The sequence below is a fragment of the Chinchilla lanigera genome, unplaced genomic scaffold (assembly GCF_000276665.1).
Source record: "Chinchilla lanigera isolate Chin_1 unplaced genomic scaffold, ChiLan1.0 scaffold00012, whole genome shotgun sequence".
NCBI classification, from domain to species: Eukaryota; Metazoa; Chordata; class Mammalia; order Rodentia; family Chinchillidae; genus Chinchilla; species Chinchilla lanigera.
In genome coordinates this window covers 27080883-27097564 of record NW_004955413.1, presented here as the reverse complement: position 1 = coordinate 27097564, position 16682 = coordinate 27080883, and the positions used below count along the sequence as shown (strand labels likewise).

At 59.1% G+C, this 16682-nt stretch overlaps 2 protein-coding genes across 2 annotated transcripts in view; one reads left to right on the top strand and one right to left on the bottom strand.

The window, feature by feature from the left end:
• Positions 1-476: 476 nt before the first annotated feature.
• On the top strand, positions 477-7274 carry Pmm1 (phosphomannomutase 1). Its single transcript, XM_005379355.2, has 8 exons — positions 477-780; positions 2964-3081; positions 4294-4370; positions 4456-4547; positions 4842-4941; positions 5841-5916; positions 6374-6489; positions 6792-7274. The coding sequence occupies exons 1-8, from the start codon at positions 694-696 to the stop codon at positions 6912-6914; spliced, it is 789 nt and encodes a 262-aa protein (XP_005379412.1). The 5' UTR covers positions 477-693; the 3' UTR covers positions 6915-7274.
• A 208-nt stretch (positions 7275-7482) lies between these two features.
• Positions 7483-16682, bottom strand: part of Csdc2 (cold shock domain containing C2, RNA binding) — a 10803-nt gene continuing 1603 nt past the window's right edge. The window contains exons 2-4 of the mRNA XM_005379354.2: positions 10673-10968; positions 9941-10063; positions 7483-9098 (exon numbers count right to left, since the gene is read on the bottom strand). Coding sequence (XP_005379411.1) covers positions 8936-9098; positions 9941-10063; positions 10673-10845 — 459 coding nt within the window. The 5' untranslated portion in view covers positions 10846-10968 and the 3' untranslated portion in view covers positions 7483-8935. The remainder of the gene's footprint in view (positions 9099-9940; positions 10064-10672; positions 10969-16682) is intronic.

Genomic DNA, 16682 nt, shown 5'->3' with positions numbered 1-16682 from the left:
GTGTGCATCATCACGGTCTGCGAAAGGCCGCGAAAGGCCATCACATTTCTTTTTCTTTTTCTTTCTTTCTTTCTTTTTTTTTTTTTTTTTTTTTTCTTTTTTGAGACAGGGTCTCTCTATGCAGTTCAGGCTGGCCTTGAACTCACTTTGTAGCCTAGGCTGGTCTCGAATTTGCAAGGATCTTCCTGCCTCAGCCTCCTGAGTGCTGGGATTACAGACGTGCGCCAGCACGCCCGGTTTGGCCATCAGATTTCTTGAAGCTCATGGTTTGTAGGGCAAAGGGATTGATTGCCGTACAAATCTTTAGAACCCTTTCGGTTTTCGGGGCCCTGCCCCGGCCAACCCTTACTCCGCGCGGTGCAATTAGTAGTCTACCAGCCCAGCGTCAAGTCTGACCCGCCCGGGGTTCTCCTCTCTACCCTTCACTTCCTGCCGGGTCCAGGCACAGGCCCCGCCTCCGTCTGATTTGCTTTGGGGCCCAATCCAGAGGGCTCTCCTCTGCCCTGTATCACGCCCCTTCCAGATGCAACCAATCGTCCTTCAGCTGGGCTCAGGCCCCGCCCCCTCCGTGTATCCTCCCCCTCCTGGCCACGCCCTCGCCGTGCAGCGCTGCCCAGCGGGCCCCTCCTGCCTCTGCCCGGCGCGACCTGGGCGCCCGCCGCGTGACTCCGCCCGGCGCGCAGAGCTGCAGCCATGGCTGTCACCGCCGAGGGCGCCCGCCGGAAGGAGCGCATCCTTTGCCTGTTTGACGTAGACGGGACTCTCACGCCGGCTCGCCAGGTAGGGCCCCAACGATCGGAAAGAAGGTCGGTGCACCGGCGCCCCTCAGCTGGACGGCGGACACCCGGCCGCCCGCAGTGGTGGGGACCCTCGGCACCCCACCTACCGCCTCCAAGCAGGCGGCGGCGCGCTGTGGGTCGGGTCTTGGCCCCGCTTCCCTCCAACCCGGGGCCTGGCTCCTGGACGCCTGGCCTTCCCTGCCGGGGCGCCTGCCCCGTTTCAGCCCAAGGATGCACCAGGAGTCCGAAGCTGGCGCCTGAACCCGGCGTCCAGGCCGGGCTGGCGCGCACCCCCGTGCCAGTCACCCTCTGCTGGGGACAAGAGGGTCTCGGAGCCTTCAGCCCCAGGAAAGGATGGGCCACCCTGCCTCCCAGGTCGGAAAGAAGGTGCAGACCCGGAGTGAGGGTGGGGGCCTCCAACAGCTTCCCTGGCCCTTGTCTGTGTTGGCACACAGCCTGAACAAGCGCTGCCCGTTAATTTGCCCACCAACAGGTCTGTGCTTAGCGCTTTTCAAAAGTTAATTTTTAATTATACACGGGTTCACAAGCACATTATTTTTGTAAAGAATGAAAAGAGGCTGAAGTCTCCTCTGACCACATCAAGATCCCAGCCCTGGCCTGCTCCCCAAAGTTGTGTGGTTGTCTATCTAGCATAGCCTCTTCCCAGACCTCTATCTGGGCCCTATTGCCAGGAGGGAAGGCTAGACTAGGCTTTTGCCCGGAGGAAGAGCTAGTGTTTTGTGAGGCTTTATTTATTTATTTATTTTTGACCAGAAATTGAACTCAGGACCTTGCGCTTGCCAGGCAGGCGTTGTGCCACTGAGCTGTATCCCTGGCAGCCCAGGCTGGCTATGCATTTGTGGTGATCCAGCTGCCTCAGCCTCCCAAGTGCTGGGATTGCAGGCGTGCGCCACCAGGCCTGCTGTTTGTTTTTCTCTATTGTACACACACCCCAGTACCCTCCAGAGGTCCCTGGGTAGAAAAGTGGAGACTTTGGGTGACAGGGAGTGTGCATTTTAAGTTTTAGTGGACCATGCCAAATCACCTTCCAAAAGAGCTGTACCGGTTTACAATCTCACCAACATCATGTGTCTGCTGCCCTACCTTATCACCCACTCTCAATAATGTCATCTGTGTACGTCTGAGTGTATGGAACATTTGGATTATATCTTACTAGTTTACACTGCATTGGTGGGGATTCTTTTCTTTTAATTAATTGTTAGTTAATTGCTTTTCATTCAAACAGTTTGGATCATTGTTATTTAATCTCAATAGTACCCCATGGATGGCTATTACTATGTTGCCCATTTTTCTAGTTTATTTACTTACTTATTTTTATGTTACTGGGGATTGAACCCGGGGCCTTTCCACTCAGCTATATCCCCAACCCTTTTATGGATTTATATTTTTAAATTTTGAAAAGATCTCACTGAGTTACTAAATTGCCCAGACTGGGCTTGCACTTGTGATCTTTCTGCTTTAGCCTCCCAGAATGCTGGGATTACAGATGTGCACCATTGCACTCAGCTCACATAGGTTTCATTATACCTTGTTCCATGGCCTGAAGGCAATATTACACTTTTTTTTTTTTTTTTTTTGAGCCTGAGGATCAAACCCAGGGCCCCGATACATGCTAGGTAAGCGCTGTACTCTTGAGTTTTGGCTTCAGCCTAATTTTGTTTTGAGGGGGAGGGGTTGAGACAGGGTCTCACTATGTAGTTCAGACTAGCCTTGAACTCACTATGGAGCCCAGGCTGGCCTTGAACTTTCGGCAGTCCTCCTGCCTCAGCCTCCTGAGTTCTGGGATTACAGGCGTGTGCCACCATGCCTGGCTTCAGCCCAATTTTATAAGCTGTTTTCAATTCACCTGTATTTTGACGATGACCCATTGCAGAAAGTCAAGTGTAGTTTTCATTTGTTTTGGGGGGCGTTTTTTGGTACCGGGAATCGAACACCTGACCTTGCTCTTGCCAGGAAGGCACTTGTGCCGCTGAGCTATATCCCTGGCCCTTTCCTTTGTCACACTGTGTCAGCTCTGAAAAGTTTCAGATTTGGAGCACTTCTGATTTGGGGATGAGGGATGCTGAACCTGTCCTCCTTAGATCCAGGTAGACTTCCTGTTCTGAGCGCTAAGTGGGGGTCCTAGATTTGCTGACAGCAAGACTCCTGTCCTCTCTCCTGCAGAAGATTGACCCCGAGGTGTCCGCCTTCCTGCAGAAGCTTCGAAGCAAGGTGCAGATTGGAGTGGTGGGCGGCTCTGACTACTCCAAGATCGCTGAGCAGCTGGGGGATGGGGATGAAGGTAGGAGTGGGCGCAGTCCGTTCCGTTGGGGTGGGGGTGGACTCTAAAGAGGGACAGGAGAGGTAGAGAAGGAGCTGGGCGTGGTAGCACACACCTGTAATCCTGGTACTCTGGAGGCTGAGGCAGGAGGATCACTGTGAGTGTGAGCCCAGCATGGGGCACATAATGAATTCAAGGCCTGGCTGCACTAAATAGCAAGAGCCTGTCTCAAAAATAAAAAGAGAGAACGAGAGAGGAGGTAGAGAAGGAGCAGCCCAAGGGTTCCCTCGCTGAGTCAGGGCACGTTAGCGAGCACCTTCTACTGCAGGGCGGGTGCTGTGCCAGCAATGGAGAAGCAGCCGCGAAGAAAGTAAGCAGACTCCGGCCCTTCGGCCATTCCATTCTCCTCCTTCCTGTGGAGTCTTGCTTTCCTCATCTCTAATATGGACGTAATCAGTACTGTTTAGGATCTGTACAAAATGACCAGGGGTAGTAGCTGGGTTTCCTGTAACCCAGTGACCATGCTGCAGGTGAGCCGCTGTTACCCCTTTTATGACAGTAAAGAGCCAAGTCACCTGGGAAGTGGTTCGACCCTGGAGCTCCCAGGTCCAGCTCCTTGGCAGCAGAGGCTTCCAGTCCCTCCAACCACAAACTTCTAGGCTTTTCCCTCTTCCCACCCGCTTGTCCATTCCATTTAAGTCACGGATACCTCCTTCTCCTGCCCATTTCTGCCACCTCGCCATCGTGCGTGCCAGTGATCCCCGGCCACCCAGACCCTGCGGCAGAGTCCCGGCTCCACCCTCTCCGGCTGCTTCTCCTGGCAGTCAGAGCTGAAAGCTGCCCTACAGCCAGCCTGGCAAGTGCGTGCCAGAAGCTGCGGAGTCTGTGGCGGTGGGAGTTCAGCAGAAACGGCGCCCTCTGCTGGCGAGTCCTGGACAGAGGCCTCCAGAGGAGTGGCAGGATCCTGTAGGATGGGTAGAGGGAAAATCCAAAGGGAGGTGCAGGCAGAAGAGCCCGCCTGGGTGAAGGTGGAGAGCAGTAACTGGTTTGCAAGGAAAGAAACAAAGCTGCAGGAGGAGCAGAGGCTGGAGCAGCAGGTTCGGGAGGGAACAATGGGCTCCGAACGCCAACCCAAGGAGCACAGGCTCTATCCCCACGGCTTGCTTCTGGGGTGAGAGAGGGACCCGGTCTCAGGCTCTTTCTTTCTCCCCTGGCCTCTCTGTGGCCCCAAAGTGATGGAGAAGTTTGATTACGTGTTTGCGGAGAACGGGACGGTGCAGTACAAGCATGGACGACTGCTTTCCAAGCAGGTCAGTGTCCCCGAGGGCGTGGCTTCTGTCTTGGGCCGGGGCAGTGACACCACGCCACACTGCAGCCCCTGTGTTCCTTGCTCAGACCATCCAGAGCCACCTGGGGGAGGAGCTGCTGCAGGACCTGATCAACTTCTGCCTCAGCTACATGGCCCTGCTCAGGCTACCCAAGAAGCGGTGAGCTCCGGACCCAAGGCCACAAAAGTCGCTGGGCTGGAGCCTGCAGATACTTGGGCCCCTGAGTTCTATTTTTTTTCTTTTTTGGCAGTGCTGGGGACCGAGCCCAGAGCCTCGTGCACACTAAGCAAGCAGGCTTGCACTGTGCTACAGCCCCAGCCCCGGGCCCCTGAGTCCTGGTGGGGGGATTCTTGTCCCCTGTGAAGCCCCGGGAGGCCACGGTCCCAGATAGGGCTGGATTTGAACTGGGAGCCTCTCCCATTCCCCCTGGCTCCACACCGCCATCTCTTCCAGTGGCACCTTCATCGAGTTCCGGAACGGCATGCTGAACATCTCGCCCGTCGGCCGCAGCTGCACCCTGGAGGAGCGGATCGAGTTCTCCGAGCTGGACAAGGTGCCGCCATCTGTGCGACCTTAGGCCCATAGCGCTTCAGTCCCCTGACCCCTCTGAGCGCCTGTTCTCTCATCAGTGACACGGACAGGGCCAGGGGGGTTCTGCATGAACCCGTACTCTTGGGACCTGTCGTGTCACTGCCGTAGCACGTCTGCCCCTTTCCAGGGCCGCTAGTTTCCCTTTCTGGTGACTCGCACCACCCGCCACCTAGTCACCAAGCCAACACCTAGGGCACGCCACCGCCACCGCCCCACCCCATCCGGCCCGCAGACTTCTGTCCCGCCGGCCTCCAGAGCGGTCTCTAATCCTGTCTAATCCGAACCGTCGCAGAGCTGAGAACTGAACTCGTCAGGTTATCGCAAGTCCCTCCCGTGCCCTCACCAGCAGCCAAGACGTCTGGTCGGGCTGCTCTGCACACCCCACCGCCCCTCCAGCCCCCGACACCTGCTCCCTCCGAGGCCCAGCAGGGTGAGGCCCAGAGGGGTCCTCAGGCTCTACAGCGTGCCCCCTGCCCAGCCCAGCACTCGGAAAGCGATCAGCAAACATGCTGTGGCCATGGCCGCGGCCGGGCCCGGCATCCTGTGACCCGTGAGTCCCCACTGCCACTTACGCTAAGGCTTTTGCCCACCTCCTCGTGCTCATTTCCAGTGCCAGAGCTGCGGCTGGCTGGGCGGATGGGCATGGGTGGACACCGGGACCCGGACTCTGGATGCCCAGTACCCCAGCCTTCCTGTCAGGCCTCCTGCAAGGCCCCGGTCCACGCCCCGCTGGCAGGGACCTGGCTCCTCCCCTGCGGCTGGACAGCCTTGAACAAGGCACGGTTCGCTGAGCCTCGGCTGTGAAGTGGGGTCGCCCCCCACGGCACCCTCTGAGCCTTGCTCTGCGCCTCCCCCCTGCAGAAGGAGCGGATCCGGGAGAAGTTCGTGGAAGCCCTGAAAACGGAGTTTGCAGGCAAGGGGCTGCGGTTCTCCCGAGGTACGTCCGCCCCGCAGTGCACGGGCACCCCTTCGGGGCAGGGCTGGCCGGTGCCCTTGCTAGATGCCCTGGGAGCCCCGACTGGAGCTTCATGCCCACTCGGCCAGCCTGGGAGACTTGCTGGGCCGCCTACCCCGCCTTACCTTGCGGACACCCAGTTCTCCAAACACCCCTACTCCGCCCAGGGCCCCAGCTGGGTGTCTCCTCAGGCCTCCCCTGGCCCCCATGGCCAGATGAGCCCCCCACACCCACACTGCTCTGATGCACCCGGCGTGTTCTGTCCGCGGATCTGCTGTCCCTGAAGATGCTGAGTCTGTCCTGTGCCCTGTGCCTGCACTAGGCAGACATTCAGGCTTGTGGAGCAAACGAAGCACAGGCCTTGCCCGGGCGCACCCTGCACCACCCCTGCCAGCCTGCTCTGCCCTCTCTGGAGGCTCACAGCCCCTCCCTCCCGCAGGCGGCATGATCAGCTTTGACGTCTTCCCTGAGGGCTGGGACAAGCGCTACTGCCTAGACAGCCTGGACCAGGACAGCTTTGACACCATCCACTTCTTCGGAAACGAGACGAGCCCGGTGAGTGTGGCCCAGCCCGGCTCTCCTCAGCCTACACACGTGTGGTCAAGGCCGGGACCCAAGGCAACGGACCCTGGGCCAGGGGCTCCGGGTTACCAGCCTCCTAATCCATTTTGAAAGCTAAGGCTCAGAGAGGGCTAGACACCTGTTCCATGTCACACAGCAAGTCTGACAAGGACCATGAAGGGCTTCCTGGGGACAAGTGCAAGGGTAGCTCTGTAGCAGGTAGTGTGGGGACCCCAACCCCAGCAAACTCCTCCAGGCACCCCCTGCATCAGGCCTTCTCTGCCCCTCCTCTGCAGGGTGGGAATGACTTTGAGATCTACGCGGACCCCCGGACTGTGGGCCACAGCGTGGTCTCCCCTCAGGACACGGTTCAGCGGTGCCGAGAGATTTTCTTCCCAGAGACGGCCCACGAGGCATGAGCATCCCCACGCCTGACGCTGGGATCCAGAGCGCTCTGGCCAGGCCCGCAGAGGGACGCCGGCATCGGCTGCGGTGGGGGACCGTGGTCTCCGGCCCGGGACACCTGTCTGGTGCCCTGCTGTCCGAGCCTGGCTCCCAGCCTCCTGACCCCAGAGCGTCCCGGCCTCCGCCCTGACGGCTGTGGCCTCCGCTGCTACTCATAGTGCGGAGAACAGCAGGCCCCGTCTACACCCGCAGGAGACGTGTCAGGGTGCGATGCGGGCCACCCTGCCTGCCTGCCCCGCAGAGGAGGTGCAGAGCGCGGGCACCAGCAAACCTCAGAACTCTGTGTCACAAGCATTAAAGGTCCCAGGACGAGGCCTGGCGTCAGATGTGTCTGAGGGGTAACAGCTCCTGCTGCTGCATCATGTGCGGTGTGATCACCCCTCGGCAGGTGATGGAATGGGGACAAGGACCTTCCCGGTCACCCGGAAGTCCTTGATCCATCGAGGCCTCGGGCGTGGGCGAGCTCAGCACATCCTCCCGGCCCCTCCCAAGGCTGGGCAGAAAGCAGCTCCTGGCCATGGGTCACAGTTGAGAGTTTATTGCCAGTGTTAGGAAGGGTGGGGAGTCCGTGGCTGGGGTCTCGGGATGACTTCCACTGCTATGGGGCTGAGAACGGGGCGGAGACTGCTGCCCCCGCCGCCTAGGTGGCCCTGGCCTGATACCTACAAAAGGAGCTGCTCGTGTGGGGGAGGCCGGGGGCGGGGCCCCTGCGGGGGTGGGGGCCCTTGTCCAGCCCAGTGGGGTGTCAGGCGGGCTGGCCCTTCCCAGGGATGGGGGCTGCTCGGCACCGCCCGGCCTCTGGCGGTGCTGGGCTGGGGTGCAGATGCCCCGGCTGATCTCTACCCTGGGATCTTGGGGCAGCTCCAAGGCCTCCTAGGCAGTCACTGACCCCCTCGTTCTGGGCGTGGGAGCCCCCACTTTTACTTGTACACTGGGTCTCAAGGGTCACCGACCTGGCAGGCCCCCCCTTGAGCCTGTGACCCCACGCCCCAACATCAGGTCTGGGGAGGGATCACGAGGGGCAGGGCCCCTCCCAGGCCGGGTCGCCCCTGCAGAGCACAGGGACAGGGCAGCCCAGGGCAACTCCAGGTAAGGGACCGCCACACACAGGGACACAGCAGGGATGGACACGGTGAGGACCCCTGGGCTGCTGGCCCGGCAGGACCTGTGGGAGCCGCCGTCCCACAGCTGCGGGGGAGGCTGTCGGGCACAGCCTGGTGGACCTTCAGTGCCTGGGTCTGGCCTCCTCTGAGGGGACGCTGTGTCGGCCATTGCCGCATCCTCCCCAGCCGGTGGCCGAGTGCAGGGCGGAGAACCCGTGGGGTTTGGGAGTCCGGGAGAGGAAATGGCTGCACCCAGGCTACGGAGCTGCATCCCCGGCTTGCCCTGGGGCGCAGGGGACGCGCATGGGGCTCCCAGAGCCCCTGCTAGGTCAAACAGGATCCCCTCCGTCCCCAGGCCCCCCTTTCCCGCCTGGCCAGGGCCCTGAGAGCTCGAGTAGGAAGACGGGCGGGCTGCGGCAGTGGGGGGCCATGCGCCCCCGTGTTTGGCCCTCCTCTGCGTGAGGCTGGGGGCTCCCCCAGAGTGCTCACCAGCCTGGCTTCCAAGGGGAAGGAGCAGGCCATGGCAGGGGGCTCAGCCCAGGGCGGGTCACAGGAGCACAAGCAGAGGGGAACAAGCTCATCTGAGAGGGGTCCCCCAAATCCCCCCGAGCCAGAGGCTAGCAGAGACTGAGCCAGTGTGGGCCATGGGCAGGAGGACAAGGGGGTCCTGTGTGTGCGGCGGGAGGGGCGGGGCAGGGACAGGCCGGGGCCGATGGCCTCCCCTCTGGCTAGCTCAGGCCAGCTCGCAGGACAGTCACAGGGCACGGGTGGGTGGAGGCACACACGCACGGCCATGAGCGCAGACAGACAGACAGACAGACGTGCACACCAGGCCGCCAGGGGCTGCCCGCCCTCCCCGCACAGCGCCCAGCCTAGGAGCCCACGACCTGGCCGGACCACGTCTCGTGGGGGGTGTGTGGGGCCAGCTGGGTGAGCACCACCTCCACAGCCTGGAACTTCTGGTTCTTCGGCGGGATGGGGCACATCTTGTAGGTCACCTCGTCGCCTTCCACAGGCACGTACTCCCCCTCGATGCTGGTGGGCAGAGGGGGTGGGTCAGCCCAACACACCGTGGCCTGGACAGAGGGCAACCCAGCCCACGCCTACTGAGGCCAAGAGAGCTGGGCAATCTCTCTTCTCAGAGCCTCTGCTCTCTGTCAGTCTCGGCATTCTACAAGACGGAGGCAGGAGGATCCCAAGCTCCAGTCCTGCCTGGGCAATTTAGTGAGATCTTGTCTCAAAATAAAAAGGGCTGGGATGTAGCTCAGGGAGGAGGCCCTGGGTTCAATCCACAGAACTGAAAAAAACAATCTCAGAGCTAGACATGGTTTCACACCCCTGGAGTCCCAGCACTCAGGAGGCTGAGGCAGGAGGATCGCCATGAGTTTGAGGCCAGCCTAGTGAGTTCAAGGTCAGTCTGAATTACACATCGAGACACACACACACACACACACACACACACACACACACACACACACAAATCCAAAAACCAAACAGCAACAAAAACAAAGATAAAAATGGGACTGAGGAACGTCTTCCGCTCTGTATCCTTTGGGAATGGAGATATGAAAGGTTGGAGAGGTACCTGAGGCTCTGGAGAGTCCAGGGACTTCCCCTGTCCCCCCATTTAGGGCTAGATGGGGACAAGCCCACCTGTGCCCCACCCCCAGCCCAGGTGCAGAAAGGGCACCGCATCCGCCCTGCCCCTCCCTGCACTGTGGCCCTCCCAGAGGGGAGGCAGAGGCAGGGACAGGTCACAGACGGGGGGAGGCTGTGTCAAGGCGCTGTGGGGGTGGGGGCCCCTGTCCAGCCCAGTGGGGTGTCAGGCGGCTGACCCTGACACAATCAGCTGAGAGCAGGGGGAGGAGGGGACTCACTCAGACACATGCACGAAGATGTCCTCCGACCCGTTCTCCGGGGTGATGAAGCCGTGGCCCTGGGAGCGGGAGAACTGCTTGCAGACGCCCTTGAACACCGGGCCGGCCGAGGCTCGGGCCGTCCTGGGTGGAGGGAGCACAGCTGTGGCCTTGGAGCCCCCAGACCCTGCCCTCCCCAGCCCGGCCCGCTCCCAAGAGCCCGCCAGGGCCCGAGGAGAACAGCCCTGGCCAGCGCGCACTATGTCACCCGGCGCGCAGGTCACCCTACCCTGCCGACGTCCAGACCCAGGCCCAGGGGAGCCGTCCCTCCCGGGGCACAGCACGGGGTCTCCTGGCTCCTCCCCAGGACCCCTCTCCACACACCACCCTCTGCTCCTGAGGTTATTTGGATTTGAACAGATCCCTCTTATGAGATTTGTTTCTCCCTTTCTTATTTTGTTTTGTTGTGTTTTTTGAGACAGAGTCTCGCTACGCAGTTCAGGCTGACCTTGAGCTCACTATGTAGCCCAGGCTGACCTCAAACTCAGGGTGATCCTCCTGCCTCAGCCTCCCGAGTGCTGGGATTACAGGTGTACGCCACCACGCCCAGCTTTAGCACAGAACGTTTTTTGTGGGCTGAACTAATACTGCAGTTACTGGAGGTGCCCACACCCAACTCCCCACCCTCATGAGGACAGTGGGGGCAGGAGGACAGGGACAGTCATGGAGTCCAGGTGAGGGTCAGGCACTCACGCTGAGTACGTCCGGGTGCGCTTGGTGGGCAGCGGGCTGGGCAGGTCCCGTGGTGCCCCGCCCCGCTCCCACACCCTGCTGCCCTCCCTGTGGAAGGGGAAGGTGGGCCAGACAGGGGACTTGGGCGAGTGGAGCGGGGGCACCACTGGGGGCGACGTGGGCTCCGATGTCATGGCGGGGCCAGCGGGCGAGCCTGGCGGGTTCTGGGGCCCCGGGGCCGGTGAAGGGCTCTGGCGTCCTTGCGGGCAGGGCCCGGCCTGGCCCTGCTCGGCAGCCTCACCAGCCACGGGCTCCGTCTGCAGGGGGCAGAGAGAGGACAGGTAAGTCCAGCCTGGGGACAGCGCGGAACACCGGACACCGCTCCACGACCTGCGTTTGGATCCCGACTCCCCCCCTCCCGGCTGTGCGGCGTCAGCCTGTCCGCCCGCCCCGAGACAGCTCACGACCCGCACAGGACAGGTCACGGGCGCAGTGTGGCTCTCGTGCTGAGCGCGACGGCCCTTTCTGCTCGCTGGGAACAGACCCAAGGCCGGGCTCTGGGGACACGGGCTATTTTCCTCAGCCCAGTTTCTGCCTGTCAAAATGAGGCTGCAGAGCTCCGGGTGTAACCTGGGGACGCAGTGCTCACCGAGAGCGTGAGAGCCTGATTCCAAACACGAGGCTGGGAATAGCTGGCCGGGGTGCCGGGGACTCAGTGACCCGGGGCCTGCGGCACTGACCGACACAGCGGGGCCTCCACACTCGGCCTTATTTGGTTCCAGGAGGTGCAACCAGTACCAAAAATAACAAGTACCAAACACGCTGTTTTGGCTGGAAAAGGTAGCAAGCCACTAGGCAACTGACATGGGCAAATTCTTTAGTTTTGTTTTGTTTTTGGAGACAAGGTCTGGTTATGTAGTTCAGGGTGGCCTCAAACGTGAAGAGATCCTCCTGCCTCAGCCTCCTCCTGAGTGCCGGGATTATAGGCGTGTGCCACCACTGACAAATTCTAGCTTGTATGTTGAGTAGCAAACAGTGGCTATTGGGACAAACGTTTTGGGCCCAAATGCATCCAGCAGGGAATTCCAAGAGGGTCACCGCGGTAAGACTGCAGGGTAAGACTGCGCGCTGCTGTGATCAATGCCGATCAAGAGAAGCCCCCAAGTCCACAGCCTGGCACCTAAGTGACCTTGAGAAAACCACCCGTACTTTCCCCCACCTAGAAAAAGCCGGTAACTCCCCTGCACGGGGCCCCACCACTCCTCCTCGGGTTGGGAAGTCTTGGAATCCAAGAAATCTGCCTCCAAGCCTTGGCAAGGGAAGAGCAGCCTGTGAGGCTGGGAGAGACCGAAAGAACATCTGCTCTGACCTTTCCCTGGCCTCAGTTTCTTCATCTGTGCAATGGGGCTGGAAACCCTGTGTCTCCCTCACACAGGCCTGGACTTTGAGGAGACTCAAGCGTTCCCCCCCCGCCCCCGCATCCTGCACAGCAGAGGTGAGCCTTGAACTATATTCCTATTTCTGGTCTCTATTTGTGCCCCAAACCAAACATACACAAATCCAGGGTTTCCAGGGAAGTGTTCAAGGCTCTGTAGGAGTCCAGACTGCAAGCAGCCTGAAAACCCCTGCAGCCAGGCCAGGAGTCGCTTGTCTCATCTCCATTGACACAGTAGGGCCCCTGGCCTCTGTTCAGAGATCCTCCTGCCTCAGCCTCCCAAGTGCTGGGACCATCATGCCCACTTCCTTCCTTCCCTCCTTCCTTCCTTCCTTTCCTTCTTTCATTGCTTCCCTCCTTCCTTCCTTTTTATACTAGGCATTAAACCCAGGGTCTGACAGGCACAAGCACTCTACCACTGAGCTATATCCCCAGCCACGCTAAGAAAACAGAAGCTTCAGGGGCTGGGGATTTAGCTCAGCGGCAAAAGCGCCTGCCTGGCAAGCACAAGGTCGTGAGTTCGGTTCCCGGTACCGGAGAAAAAAAAAAAAAAAAAAAGAAAACAGAAGCTTCAGATAAATGCAAACAGAAAGGCATGGTGGCACACACGTGTAATCCCAGCACTCACTGGAGAGGCTGAGGTAGGAGGATCTAAAGTTCCAGCCCAGCCTGGGCGATTTAGCAATTTAGCAAGATCCTGCCTCAAAATAAAAAGTAAAAGCCAAATGTGATGGTGCAGGCCTGAAATCTCAGCACGCAGGAGGCTGAAGCAGGAGGATTGTTGGAAGTGTGAGGCCAGCCTGGGCTACATAGCTAGACGCTGTCTCAAAACAAAAACCTAACTAACCAAATAAATAAAAAGGCTAGGGTTGTACAGGGCAAAGGCTCTGGGTTCAATCCTTAGTACTGCTGAATAACAATAGTAATAAGCTCTGGTGGTGAATGCCTATAATCCCAGTGCCCAGTAGGCTGAGGCAGGAAGACTGCAGAGAGAGAGACGGAGGCCAGCCTGGACTATGCAGAGACCCTGTTGCAAAGGAAGAATGAAAGAGGAAAGGAGGGGGAGGGAGGGAGGAAAGAAGGGAGGGAAAAAAGGAAACTTGAAGGGAAAGGCAGGGGCCAGTGCGGGTGAGTCTTAGGCAGGCAGACTGGGTCCCCTCTTCCCCACGTGTAATCCCAGCACTCACTGTGGAGTACACTGTGTGTACTTCTCTCCCCTTTTACGGCAGGAGGGGAGGCTGAGGCGGGAGGCGCAGAGCCTGCTCGTGGGAGCTGCCCACTGACCTCCCTGACCTGGGGCGCTCCCAGCCTTCTCTGGGGACGAGCCCCTGTGACCCTGTGACCCCGTCCTTCCTTCAGCCTGACTCTACAGGGCACGGCCCACCGGCTGCTTAGCTTGTGGCCGGGAGCAGAAGCGCAGTCACCTGGGTGGCAGAGCAGCCCGGCTCAGGGCCTGCGTCCCCCTGGTAACCACGCAGCCCCGCCCCTCCCCTTCAACCTCCCGGCCCGGTCACTGCCTAGAGCAGGGCAGGCTGGGGACACTGTGGGGGTGCAGGACGGCCTGCTTCCCAGAGAAGACACCTGCCACTGCCAGGCAGGGACACTCCAGGGCTGCGGGGGGGCCGAAACCAGGAGCTTCCCCAGCTGGGTCACAGTGGGGCTTTGGTGCTTGGTCTTTTTCTTTTTTCTTTTCTTTTCCTTTCCTTTCCTTTTCTTTTCTTTTCTCTTCTCTTGTCTTCTCTTTTTCCTTCTTTCCTTCCTTCCTTCTTCCTTCCTTCCTTCCTTCCTTCCTTCCTTCCTTCCTTCTGTCCTGGGTATTCAAGCCAGGGCTTTCCCACTGAGCTACATCCCCAGCCTTTTTTCATTTTTACTTGGAGGTAGGTTCTTGGTAAGTTGCTAAGTTTCCCAGGCTGGGCTGGAACTTTACATCCTCCTGCCTCAGCCTCCCAGGGTGCTGGGATGACAGGCCCACACCATCATGCCTGGCTCCAGTTCCCCTTTTACTTAATTCCCCCAGCAGCTCTTTCAGGCTGCTGTTACTATTGTACCATTTTGCAGATGAGGAGACTGAGGTCCAGACAGGGCTGTTGTATCCGAGCCAAGATTTCACCAGGACCAGCAACTCTAGGTGGGAGGCCTGTGCCTGGCCCTGCATCACCAGTGACTTGCTGTGTGACCTTGGGCAGGGTCGTCCCTGTCTGGGGCCTGCATGACACCCAGTGGCCAGGGAGACCAGGGAGAAGGAGACATGGGCGCAGGCAGAGCACCCAGGCCAGAGCCTCTCTCCAGAGAGTGGCTGCTGGGAAGAGCAATGGAAATGAGGCCTCTCCGGTCGGGGCTCTGGACTCTATGCACTATGGAAGTCTGTACAGAGGTGTGTTTCCGTGCTGTAACCTCCAGCTTGGCCTGAAAGGTTGAAGTTATACTTGTTCCTGTTTTACAAATGAACAGAGAGGTTAAGCGACCGGCTCAAGGTCACACCACAGGTAAGGGACAGAGCCAGGCGACCATCAGACAAAGCTGTGAAGGTCAGTTCTGCTCCCGTGAGTGAAGATGAGGCTAGAGCCAGGCGTGGTGGCGCATGCCTGTAATCCCAGCACTTGGGAGGCTGAGGCAGGAGGATCGTTGTGAATTTGAGGCCAGCCTGGACTACACGGTGAGTTCAAGGCCAGCCTGCACAACATAGCGAGACCCTGTTCCCCCTCCACAAAAGGTCAGGGCTGTCTGGAGATACTCCAAGGTCGGACAAAATGTCCCAGGGCCACAGCACTCAGGATGTGACTGAGCCCTGGCAACAGGTGACCACAGCTAGCTGGGGCTCTGCTCCAGTAATCAGCCCCCTCAAAAGAATGGGGTACAAATGGCTGTCACGCCCTGCTCTTGGCCATGAGAACCCTTCTCCACCTGGGTAGATCAGGGAAGGCAAAGCAGCTCAGCCGCTCAGTGCTGTGTGACCGGGGCAAGCGCTGGCCCCCTCTGAGCCCCTCCTTATCTCAACTGCGTAAGTCATCTCTGCTCCCCATGCCTCAACCCAGCTTTTTTCTGGGGTTGTCAGAAACACATATGCGGGCACATCCCACGGTGACATCTTCCAACCTGTGTCCTATGAATCAATAAAAGAACATTTATGCCCAGCATGGTGGCTCATGCCTGTGATCTCAGCACTTGGGAGGCTGAGGCAGAAAGATCTTCAGGAGTTTGAGGCCAGCCTGGTTCAACACCAGCTTGAACTACAGAGCAAGACCCTGTCTCAAAAAAACCAAAACAACAAACAAAAGTTCCTAGGCAATGATTAGTATTAGCATACCCATTCTACAGAAGAGTAAACTGAGGCTCAGAAGGGTGAAAAGGCTTGCTGAGGTCATGGAGCTGGTTGGAGGTGGCCCTTTTGCCCCCTGGAAATGTCTGGAGTTGGGGTGGGGCAGGAGGCAAGGAGGGGACCGCGCTCCCCACAAGCAGCTCATAGAGAAGGAAACACAAGGGTGGAAAAACCAGGGAGCCGGGACTCGGGGTTCTATTTCTGGCGCTGCACTGACTCAGACAATGACCTTGGCTGAGTCACTTGCCAGCTCCGCAGAGCTTGAAAACAACTCCCCAATAAAACGTCCCCCCCCAAGCCCCCATCGTGGGAGGCAACGGGAGGAGGGGTGCAGGGGCTTCAAATAGAAAGGCTGAAAATGGGGGGTGACGGGCTTGCTGGACAAGGTGGTTTGTCTGCAGCGGACCCTGGGAGGGTGACAAGGAACAACCTCAGGATGACCGGAGAGAGTGGCCTGGGCCGGCTCTCCCCACCTCCAGCCTCCCCCAAGCTCTTTAAAATACATCAGTGCCAAAGTTGCGCTTGCAGCTTGAGGTGACCTAATTAAACCTGCTTCCCTCCCCTCCTGAGTGTGAGTGTATGTGTGTGAGTGTGTGTGTGTGTGTGAGAATGTGTGTACAGCCAGGTTACTTCAGGGACCTCTACCCCTCCTCCTCCTTGCCATGCACCCAGGCTGTCTGGGGACAGTTGGGCGTCAGGCCTTTGGGCATCTTTGCCATCTGTGGCCCAGAGGCCAGGATGGCACCAGGGGCACCACATTCCCATCCCAGCTCTGCCTCTGCCTGGCTGGGCGGCCACCCCAGGCAAGTCACTTTCCCATCCTGAGTCCCCTGGGGGAGGACCAGGCTGGTCAAAGTCATACAGAGAACAGCTGAACTTGATCGCAGGTCAGTGTGACCCACAGCTCCTGCTATGCCTCCCTGCTCTGTGACCGTCCTCTCACTGGCTCTGGGACAAACGAAGAGTCCCCTCCACTCTTACCCACCCTCCCAGGGTTCCTGTCAGCCTGGACAAAAGTCTGATCTGTGGTGGGCGCACACCTGTGATCCCCACACTCAGGAGGCTGAGGCAGGAGGAGTGTTTCAAGTTCTAGGTTAGCTTGAGCTATGTATTGAGTTCAAGGTCAGCCTGAACTACACAGCAAAATGATATCTTAAAAAATCAAAAACCGCCGGGCATGGTGGCGCAGGCCTGTAATCCCAGCACTTCCGAGGCTGAGGCAAGAGGATCCTTGAGAGTTCGAGACCAGCCTGGGCTAAAAAGTGAGCTCAAGGCCA